The following is an 11,489-nucleotide window of genomic DNA, read 5'->3' on the forward strand; positions in this document are numbered from 1 at the left end:
AGTGCCTCAACCTGGATTGGCGCCCGCAATCTCCTGGCCACGGCAAATTTTTGTTTCGTGTTTAATGCGGCCAGACACACTCCAGCCCCAGCCAGAAATCTGAACTTCATGTGTTTGGTCTGCTGAGTAAGCACATGGCAAATATACTCACTGCGATCATTCCCAGCTGCTGGGCCTTAACCACTCAAATAAACAAATGTACACAAATGAATAAATAAATAAACAAGCAAAGACAAATGTTGTGGAAAGGGGTTTTTTTGGGGGGGGGGGGGGGGGGATTTGGTTGTCATTGTTTCATTGATCTGTTTGTCAGTCAGTTCCTCCTGGAGCTCAACGGAAAATGTCATCCAGTGTTGTGGGGCTTTGATACTGTGCTTTGGTTTAAAATGAAGTGCAAAACAAAAAAGGTCTTCCTCACTGCAGCGAATGAGATTGCACCACTGCACATGGTCACAAATAAGCTGATCGACAGGCCAGTAGTACTCATCAACACTCTAAACAACATTCAGGCAGTCTGATATACCCTGAAATCACTGAAAATGCTCTCAAGGGGTTTGCGCCTCAAATGAAGTCTATGTCAAATGAACACACTAGGTTTGTCCAAAGTTCAAAATAAATAAGGTCAGCTGTTCATAAAAGCGTTGGACTTGCGCTTCGAAGAAGAAAAAAAACAAAAAAACAAGCCTGGTTCATCGTGACGCTCGACGTCCCTTATTATCAGACGAGCGTGTTCGAAAAGGTCGCGCTACGCAGGTGTGTGCTCTGTCTACCTGGGGCCCGGATCATAGGGTGGTGGTGCGGGAGGTGCAGGTGCCGTTGCGGTAGGCCACGTCCGAGGCCAGGCAGTCGCGGGGGAAGTCGCGCGGGCCGCACGTGGCCTGTCGCCGGAGCGCCACGGCGCAGTAGTCCACCTGCTCCGCCTCCAGGCCGCTCTCCAGCCAGCGGAAGCAGACGATGCGCTGGAAGGAGCGGCGGAAGTTGTCGGAGACGAAGCCGTACAGGATGGGGTTGGCGCCGCTGTTGGCGTAGCTGAGGATGACGAAGAGCTGCGTCACCATGGGGTCCGGCGGCCGCCGGAACACGCTGACCAGCTGGACGATGTAGAAGGGCATCCAGCAGACCACGAAGACCGCCACCACCAGCAGCACCATGCAGGTGATCTTCTTCTCCGAGCGGCGGCGCTGGAGCCAGCCGGCCTTGAGCCCCACGGCGCGCATGCGCGCCACGATCAGGCAGTAGCACAGGCAGATGGCCACCACGGGCAGCAGGAAGCCCAGCAGGAAGGTGTAGACCACGAAGGCCGCCGACCACGACGACTCGGGCCACAGGAAGTTGCAGTCCACGCCGCCGTCCTGGGCCGGCACGGTGTCGGCGAAGACGATGATGGGCAGGATGACCACCAGCGAGAGCCCCCACACGCACACGTTGACCACCTTGGCCACGGTGGGCCGGCGGTAGCGGGCGGCCTTGATGGGGTGCACCACGGCGATGTAGCGGTCCACGCTCAGCACCGTCAGGCAGAAGATGCTGGTGAACATGTTGATGCCGTCCACGCTCAGCACCAGCCGGCACATGAGCGAGCCGAAGGGCCAGTGGCGGACCGCGGCCGAGGTGGCCAAGAAGGGCACGCTCAGCATGAAGAGCTCGTCGGCGATGGCCAGGTTCAGGATGTAGATGTTGGTGGCCGTCTTCATCTTGGCGTACTTCAGGATGACGTAGATCACCATGGCGTTGCCCGTCAGGCCCACGCAGCACACCAGGGCGTAGATGGAGGGGATGACGATCTTGCTGGCGTCGTGCTCCTGCTCGAAGTCCTCGTAGTCCAGGGTGGAGTTGAGGGGCTGCCCCGTGGCGAACGGGCCGTCGTCCGTCCCGTTGTTCGCCGCCGCCGACATCCCGGCTCCTCCTCGTCGGGTCGCTGCCTTTCGCCGGCTAGGGCTCGCGGTCGGTCATGTAAGGGGGACGAGCCGCCAACTGTCAGTGCCTTCCCCCTGTCTGTGGATATGAACGCAGACAGATAAAATCGTTGGAGCCACAGCCGCGTGATGTTTGCGAGCCTCGTGAGAGGATGTGCACAGAATAACCAACTGCCCTTTTAATGATGTACGGCATCCTCAAACGCACCGTACTCTGGTGTCAATGCAACCTCTCAGAAGGCTGTCGAATGAATACCCCAGGAGGCCGATTCCCAAGTAAATAAGGTCTGCTGTTCATAAAAGCACTGCACTCTCAAACTGGAAAAAAAATAAAATAACATAAATTCTTCACGGGTTGTCAGCTGCACTGTCCATATCTTTACATCTGTGCGCAGACATCTCTAAGAAGTACTTTTCACTGGGGCAAAACACGTAGGAGGGAAGGGGCACAGAGGTTAGCCATCTGTAAGAATGCATTCTATCAAGTGATTTAAGATCAATAAGAGTTCAACCAACCATTCATAATTCATTTGTTTCTCTCTCAGTTAGACAATAATGGGCTTTGTGCATTTCACATCACATAAAGTTTTTCAATAGCTGGCAGGAAAATTTGCCTCTGATGATGTTTGTTGCCCTGATGTTATAAGAAATGTTAATCCGGGACTGCTAATTGCAAAATAAATGAACACACGCGTCGAGCGTGCATCTTCAATATGGTCGGTCTAATGCAGTGCTAACCAGCCCTGTTCCTGGAGATCTACCGCCCTGTAGGTTTTCATTTCAACCCTAATTTGGCACACCCGATTCTACTAATTAGCAGCTCAACGAGATCTCGAACAGTTGAAGGCTGCGTGCTGTGTCAGAGTGGGAGTGAAAACCTACAGGAACGTGGATCTCCAAGGAACAGGGCTGTTTACCGCTGGTCTAATGCATTTTATTTTGTGAAGGCCTTGACATTGAGCAGAATTCAATCACAAACTGGTCCTTTGAAATTTATTTTAAAATACACTTTTTAAAATGTTGTTACCTTTCAGTCGGCAATCCGTTGAGTGGTCCGCACATATGTGTCACTCATTTTTCAGGCGTCGGTCACTTTGAACGTTTGTGAAGGTTTCTCCCCGCCTCAGGATGATGGAGTTCTTCTCGAACCTTGATTTAGAGGTTCCAAGGTGGGATCACGCATTTAACCAATAGCCATGCTTTCACTTCACTGACAAACCCCAGTAATCAGATGGCAAAGAAAAATGTTCCTGGATTTGGGGGACGCAGTGCCGGCACGTCGCTAGGGACACGGGACCTGGAACGAGGAAGAGGCACAATTTCAGGAGCGTTCCCGAGAGGAAGCACGAAGGATATCGGGGCATCAATCAGAAATTATCCCGCGCCATCGCGCCGGACTCACAGCTACACAGATGGTACAATTAAAAAAATGGAGTTCGATGTGTTAGGTGAATGCCTGCGAAAAATTATTGCGTTTAAAAAAAAAATTTAAAAAAAAGAAAAGTCCACCCTTTGACCAAACTACATCCGGCTGTGGTCAGGGTTCTGATATAATGGCTATAAAGTGCATAATTGACCATAATTCCCTGAGGTGGGGGTGGTGAGAGAAAGGAAAGTGTGTTTTTTTCTGACTCATTGAGCAACGGTGATCACACAGCTGTACAGGCTGTGAAGTCTTCCGGCACAGTAACCATGGAGCTTAGCAATTGGTAGGCTACAGGGCGAGAAGGAAGATGCAGGGGACTGACTGGGTTTCTTTCAGAGTTACGAAGAACGAAAAGAAACATCACAAAATGGCATTCCTGAAAATAATCCTGTTGTGTCATAGTGCACTCAGAGCAGAGGACAAAGCCCTTGTTGACAAAGCCCTTGTCGGGTCTTACTAATACTAATTACTGTGGCAGAGCTTAGGAAGGTGTAGTAAGCTACAGCCATTTTTGAGTTTCCCTATGCAGCCAGGGTGACATGCAGAAAAAATATGTTTCCTGGAAGAAAAAGGGGTTCAGGGGGCTGCTGGATGGCTTGTTTGGTTAAGGTATATGAGTATAGATGAGCCCCACAATCTCAGCCTCGAACCCGTAACATGCCAGTGCCAGCCGTGGCCGGTATCGGGCAATGCACAATTGGCGATTTCATTGCCCAGGGCATAGGAGGGTTTGGCAATTATGTGGGGTCTGCATTTCATTGCTCTCTAGCGCCCCCCTCTGGTTCAGCGGGTGCCCGTTAACTGCGCGTCAAAGCTGTATTTGAAAGGTCCTCCTGCGACTCCACTCTGTGCAAAACTTGGCTGCAGTCCGCGATGTGAAAACAAGCAGCTGGCGACACCACATTTTTCGGAGGAGAACCACAGATGCCTCCACACTCTTGGCAGTAGGGGGGCGGGAGGCAACACAACATCTTTTGCTATCCCAGTCAATAACTATGGCCATGAGCAAAAAGCTGAAAAGAAGGATAATTGCAGGTGTGGTCTGAATATGAACTCACAGCAGAATGCTGTTTATTTCCTCCAGTCTCAGCATTGACAGTGTAATCATAGTGTGCCTTCATGATGGCATTCATTACACAATGGGACTAGTGTCACGTCAGGGAAGTGAATGCAAAACTGATATACTTAAACAAGCAGACCACACTCACAACAAACACAATGAGAGGAAAAATGACTTGAAAAGTTATGCACAGGATAACAGACTTTCTGATGGTTTGATGAAACCAAACAATGAATACATTTTTAAAAAGTGGCACTGGTGCTATGCAACGTTGTTTTGATGTACATCTGGCATACTAGTGTGAGCTGATGTGCATATCCATGGTACGATTTAGAAAGATTTATTTTTACATGACACACAACAAAAAAATAAACAATTACCCCTACAGACGTGCACACAATCTTTTATTATATGTTATATCCATAGAAATCTGGGTTAATGTACTGCATTTATGTGTAGACAAATAAATATGCTCAGCACACACACACACACACAAACACACATACAGACACACGTACGCACACACACAGACACACACACACACGCGTAGTCACGCACGCACACAGGCACGAACACTCACACACACGCGCCCAGAATTTATGGGGACGCTATCTACGGCAACATTATTCATCAGTTGCAAATTGACCACATTGGCTAAGATTGGGCCGACCTTTTCGAGAGGAGAGAAAATAAAAAGACAAGATTGCCTGCAGCGCTGGTAGGAAGGTTTTACTGATAGATAAGTGAAGGGACGAGAGGAAGGGGGGAGAGGAAGGAGAGGAGAGAGTCAAACCAGAGGGTCACTGAGCATCTGCCCACAATACGAATGAGGAACTCGGGCACGGAGTGACGGCCATGTTGACCGTGAAATATTGACAGGCGGAGAAGCATCCTGCTGCCCTGTCCGACCCCTGCAGAGGCCGGTGAACCAACCGGTTCTGCTGTGCTGTTATGCTGCAGCGGGTGGCAGTTAGAGAACTTGGGTTTAAAAGTGATGAGTAAAGTTATACCTTAACTGACCCCGAGAATCTTACCTTTTTCCTGTTTTTTTGTTGTTTGTTTGTTTGTTTGTTCGTTTTTTAGTAAAATGTCACCAAATGTCTTTGTGATTGATGTGAAAAGTGCTGTGCAAATACAAGTGGCGTGAACTTAACTGAGGGAGACATAGCCCCCTAGTGGCCAGTGACAGAATGCCCAGTCTGTGGCGGCTTCATGCACAGATCCTATATGTGTGTGTATGTGTGTGTGTGTGTGTGTGTGTATGTGTGCGTGTATGTGTGTATCTGTCTGTATGTGTGTGTGTGTATATGCGTGTGTGCATCGGTGCGTGTGTGTGTGTGTATCTGTGTATCTGTGTGTGTGTGTGCGTGTTTGTGTGTGTCTGTGTGTGTGTGTACAGGTGTTTGTGTGTTTGTGTGTGTGCATATGTGTGTGTGTGTGTTATGTTTTCACTGGGTGGGGGGGGGTAATAAAGCTAGCGTGCACATCTATGATTTGTGTGTCTGGTGTAACCCCCCCCCCGCCACCCTCCTAATTTAAAGCCTGGGGCCGGCGGTACGGCCGGTGCGTCTCTGCGCTGAAGCCCGAAGAGCGGCTCTCCTGCGGCTGAAGAGCGGCGGCGGCGTGCGCGCCGAACATTCCGCATTAGCGATGCGCCGCACGGCAACTCCCCGCGGCGCTATTACACTCCTCTTATTACTCATCCCCCCCCCCCCTTTCGCCCGCGAGGTGTGGGCGGCGGCCCGGTCCTCCGCCGTCTCTGCTCGTCGCTATACGCGGAGATACGGGGTGGGGGGGGGGGGGATATTTTTAATGCGTTATAAAAAGCGAAGTTTAAGCTATAAGTAGGGAAGTAAGGGCTCTTTTCTGGGCACAGTGGTCCTTCATCCAACCGTGGCGGGGGGCTCGACGCTCTGCCGGTTCCTGAATTGGACTTCCGCGGTGAAAGCCTGCGCGAAACTTTTAAAAACGCCGCTCACTTGCCATATAGGAGCTCGAATGCAACACGAGTGTGAAGCACTACAGGCTGGTGCTGATAGAAAAAAAGGCCGTAGGCTGTAATGTTGTTAGCCTAGAAAGCAAAGGCTGACATTTATGAGAAGGCAGCTGTGGGCGCAGGGCAGGCGAGGCTAACTGACAGCGGCTAACGCTAACAGCCTTCAGCCTGGCGAGATTAACAATTAACCACAGAACTTGCCCTCACTGACGCTATTCAACACACTGTCCCACAACTTCCCCTAAACAATGGAAGATTTCAGTATCTAACCTCGTAACAACATTTGGAGCCAGGGAAATATATTTTATATAATATAAATAAATCATGAGTGAAATTAGACATCCATCACATTACAAACCAAGATGAAATACCACCATTAGAATGACTGTATTCTACTCTATCCAAAAAAATATCTAAATTTTTCTCCTGAAATGTAGGCTTCTTAGTGGCATGGTGTAAGTTCAGTTTGGGTCAATAGCTGAGCTATTGCAGGTTTGAGTCTAGCACCAGGAATGGGGTAGGGTCCAGTTGGCTTTGACCCCAACCCCAGAGGTCAGATGGGTCCAGGAGTTACGTTTTCGTAAAATCAGCTCAAACAAAGTGTCTTGATGCACACAGGCGCTGTGTGAGGAAGGGGGGGGGGGGGTCTGGGCACTCAAAAATATTAGAACATTTTTTGGGGTGGTGGGATATGAGATCTTATCGCGGGACCCAAAATGCCTGGTGGAGTGTATGCACCTGAGTACATCCCTTTGCAGTGCAACTTGAATTTCCAAACAGGGAGAATATATATTTTTCAAATGAAAAATTAAGTAGGGAGCATCACATAAAATATTCGGCACCGTAGCTGGTGAAAGACTGCTGGATACCCAGGCAATATTTTTGTGGTGAAAAATCAGAAACTGAAATGTTTTCTAGCCGACAAGGACAAAGCTAGGTTATCTCCAGGTGAAACCTGAGCTATATTGGTGTCAACCTAGTCTGTCTTTGGAGTTAACCCAGCCTGTCTCTCAACCTAGATTTCCACTGCTCTAGACATCGACATTCCAGCTTTTGCTCACTCGGTATGTAATCACACAATATTGTCTGTCATTCGTGGACATGGAGTTTGATCACATAATGCTGTAATTTCTTTGGTAGTCACTGTTGGAATCCGTTGGTTGAATGTTTGTGGTTGGGTTTGGGAAAACTGTGAGTGGTTGTTAGCCAATAGATCACTCCTCCTCAACCAACCTGCCCCCCCCCCCCCTGCTTTGTCACTAGTGCATTTTTCGGGGAGGGGAGGAACAGTCAACGAAGGACCAGAGAGTATTGGCAGAATTTCAGGTGAATAAAGGGCATGCCACGCCCCTAGATTTTGGGAAGCGAACGGGGCAGACCTGCGCGAATCGTACGACTCGAGGGAACTTGCGAACTCCACGCAGAAAAGAGATTCAAGCTCGGTTACCGTCTCGCTGTGAGGTGACAGTGCTATTCACTCCACCACTGTGCAGCCCCCACTGCTATGAGATAACAGATTTTAAAAAAATAGTATCTGTGCCTGAAACCCTGCTCCGGATGCCGAGCTCTGTAACTGCCTTTCAGGTGGAATAAAGCACGTTCTTGGAAGAATTTGTAGGAACTACTAATATGGAGGTTAAAAAAAATATGGCGGTAACTGAGGATATAGTTTGTTTTGGTCATCAAATTGTTCACCTTGTTTTTTTAGGCATTAGCAAAAAGCTATGGTCTGAGACTATTTGGAGATTCGGTTTGGCAACAGAATACAAACCATGATCAGTTATCAAAGACTCTGACCAAGCTGATCATGCTGAAAATCTGCCATTTTTTATTTATTTTATGCCTCTGCCCATTTTGAAAAGCCTCATGCACACAAAACGTACATCCTTGGAAAGTCGTGGTGCAATTGTGGTACACAGATATGTGGACACCGGTTGCTATATTTAACTGCGCTCTTGAAAATAATTGCAGTTTAGCCAAGTGCATCAGTGCTGAATGAAAAAAGGTTGACTAGCAAGGCTAGCAGCCATTTATATCTCTGGAGACAGGCATTCAGAGATGAGGGCTGGACTCATTTTTTTCATATCACCGCCCACGTCACGGCAACGGAACAGGTGGTCCAGTTGACAAGTGGTCGGAGACAGAGTGACGTCAGCAACTGACATCCGACTAACTGCTCGAGCTGCTGAAAAACCCTAGGAGACACAACTCAGCCATCCCTGCAGATCTTCGGCCCTGCTGGGATGTAAATTTAAAGCTCCCGATTTTCCGGATCGCTCAGCGTGCAACCCACTGAAGCCCGGTGTAAACGCAAATGATTCACTCGTGCCTTTTAACTGCACTGAGCGCGACAAGATTTCTGAAGAAAGGGCAAAAGTCTACTTAACTCAATCGACCAATCCGCTGCTGGGAAGAGTGAGAGTGATGTAGAACACTGACTAGCCCACATAGAGCAAGGATGACATAAGATTCCATAGCCTTTTTTGTACTGTATGTTTAACCAAAATTGACTTGCTTATTGTTATGTTTGGTAGAAATCAGACGGACAACTTATAACTGAAACAGAGCTTTACTGCAGCTAGCGTTTTCCAATAGTTCACCATCACCTTCGTCTTACTTTCCACATGACGTCACTGACGCATTTCAACTACGGATACCCAAGCGAAACATACAGTGCCAATGCATATACATTACACTTATTGACAGATGAACAAGGCGAAAGCCCATTAGGGACAAACACAAACACACGCACGTATACACAAAAATCAAGTGATGTCATTATTGTATGAATATTATATACAGTATATATTTAATGTGTACATACATACATACATACAACCATACACACATATATATATACAAGAATGAATATACTGTATTTGTGATGTTCCTACATTAGTCCTTCGTCACACTTGGTAAAAATCTGATAATGGCAATTATTATGAAAAACTCAGAATTGGTACGACAGTAAAACCCTGGAGGAAACCTCAGAGTCACAGACTTATCTGTCAGCCAAATGGGGTGCGAAATCAGTAGCGTATGCAATTACTCCTTCAAGCGAACCCCCTTATTATCGGTGCAGCACAAGGAGACAAAGAAGCTTGTATCGGCCTCATTAATGAGGAGCACAACGTGGGAAAGTCAATGGGGCTTCAGTGTTGCCAAAGGCCAAAGATAGCCCTTTAGATTCTCAGAAAAACAGGTGCATCTTCTGGAATTCCAAAATAGGCAAAAAAAATAAATAATAAAATATTGTAATGAGTTCTCTGTTGCTGTTGGTCTGTTAATTGTTTATTAGAACTTAAGGTTAATAGCTAGGAAATGTGAGCTGTCCCTTTTTGTGTATGGCTACAGTGATGGAAACAACAATTCTGGGCGAGGAGTCTTTGGCATGTACTGACATCCCTTCCAAAGTTAGACAAATGTCTCACATTTTCAGATACAAACGTACCAATCGACCTCCAGTCCTGCTGCAGTCATGTCTCTGCGGCTCTACTGTAGAAAAATAATCTTCCAGGTGACGGCCAGTATGTACTCACACTAGACAGTGGCTGACAGTGGTGTGTTGACACTCAACTATGGACCAGACCAGGGTCAAATACGTATTTGTATTGGATTCAAATACTTTTCTACGCTTTACTCATCATGCCTGGTGTATTGGAACCAATGAAATACTCTCAAAAAGTGCAAAAACCCCGCCTTCTGGTCATATTGGCAGGCTCAGTTACATCAAGAAAAGTCAATAGAGCACAGAAAAGTATCTGAATCCAAAACAAAAATACATGTTTGACCCAGGTCTGCCATAGACTGGTCCTGGCTCTAAATACATCCGTACCTCCAGTTACCTGTCTGACCTAAAGACACCCATGTCCATTTGAAACATTGACATTCTGATTCCTCTCTGGTTCTTGTTTTTGGCACAGATTTGGGATTTATCACGATGTAAAGTCAAACCCAATCCTCAACGTGGACTATTGGCACTGGTGCCTTATCTTAGATCATATCGCTGGGTTTATTGTGGAACAAACATCATTTTTTGTTAACAGTTGATAGCACTGTCATTCTATCTAAAAATATAAAGGCACACGGTAGGCACAGTACAGCAAAGACCAGGAAAGACGATGTAAAAAAACAGCAAAAGACTTATAATGTTTAGATTATCCATGCAATTCATATGAACGCTACTGCTTAGATTATAAGTATAAAATCAGCTAAATGGATTTTCCTTCATGGGCTCAGGTTATGTTATGTCGTGTCCATCATTTTGTTCTTCAACAGCTTTTGGGAATACAGACGTTAACATAAGGTGGTCTAAAAAGGTTGAGCAGATTTTTAAAAACTGATCATCCCCTGAAAGTCTTCTCCTTTTTGTGAAATATTAATTGTACTCAACTTAATCAAACCGAACAACTATATGTATATTATAACCAGAAGGTCGTAGGTTCGCCTCCGAGAATGGACACTGTCCTTGTTCTCAGCAAGGTATCTCTTTCAGATACATACAGAAAACTGCACTTCAGTATATATCCAGATTTATAAATGGATGCAATGAAAATGCTATGTGTAAAAAAAAAAAAGGAAAAAAAAAAGTTGTGTAAGTCACTCTGGATAAGAGTGCCTGCTAAATGGCGGTCATGTAATGTATATCCCTGCACCAGTCCCTCATAGCTCTGTGCCTCTCAGCCTACAGAAAGCATGCTCACAGCTCCAAGCCCAGACAGGTGATAGCATTCTGCTACTCAGCACTGAGATCTATACAGGGAAAGAAATCTAATCTCTCTGATCTCCTCTGTGCTCGTTCTGTCCACGTTATTTTAAAGTGGAACGCAGGTAACCATCACGACATACAGCACATTTCACCTGGGCACCTTTTCTAAGCGAAGGAAAGAATGTCCTACCTCATCTTCTGATCCAGGTGGAAGATGCTGACGGAGTGGCATTCTGATCAGGGCTGGAGAGGAAGAATGGGATCGGAGACCGAAGGAACTCTCCTCCTTTTGTGCTGAAATTGTTTAGAATGGGCATGGTAGGGGGGTGGAGGAGGGAGAGCAAACCTGCTTTAAACAGGCTCCCCTTTGTCCCTGTCACATT

General features: G+C 47.0%; 1 protein-coding gene across 1 annotated transcript in view; it reads right to left on the bottom strand.

Moving 5' to 3' along the window:
* Positions 1 to 264: 264 nt before the first annotated feature.
* The window catches only part of sstr1b (somatostatin receptor 1b), a 12,140-nt gene continuing 915 nt past the window's right edge, over positions 265 to 11,489 (bottom strand). The window contains exons 1-3 of the mRNA XM_064325741.1: positions 11,297 to 11,489; positions 2,944 to 3,213; positions 265 to 1,995 (exon numbers count right to left, since the gene is read on the bottom strand). The exon at positions 11,297 to 11,489 is cut by the window's right edge and continues 915 nt beyond it. Of these exons, the coding sequence (XP_064181811.1) occupies positions 783 to 1,895 (1,113 nt within the window). The 5' untranslated portion in view covers positions 1,896 to 1,995; positions 2,944 to 3,213; positions 11,297 to 11,489 and the 3' untranslated portion in view covers positions 265 to 782. The remainder of the gene's footprint in view (positions 1,996 to 2,943; positions 3,214 to 11,296) is intronic.

Source organism: Anguilla rostrata, chromosome 3 (assembly GCF_018555375.3).
Source record: "Anguilla rostrata isolate EN2019 chromosome 3, ASM1855537v3, whole genome shotgun sequence".
In the NCBI taxonomy this organism is placed as follows: domain Eukaryota; kingdom Metazoa; phylum Chordata; class Actinopteri; order Anguilliformes; family Anguillidae; genus Anguilla; species Anguilla rostrata.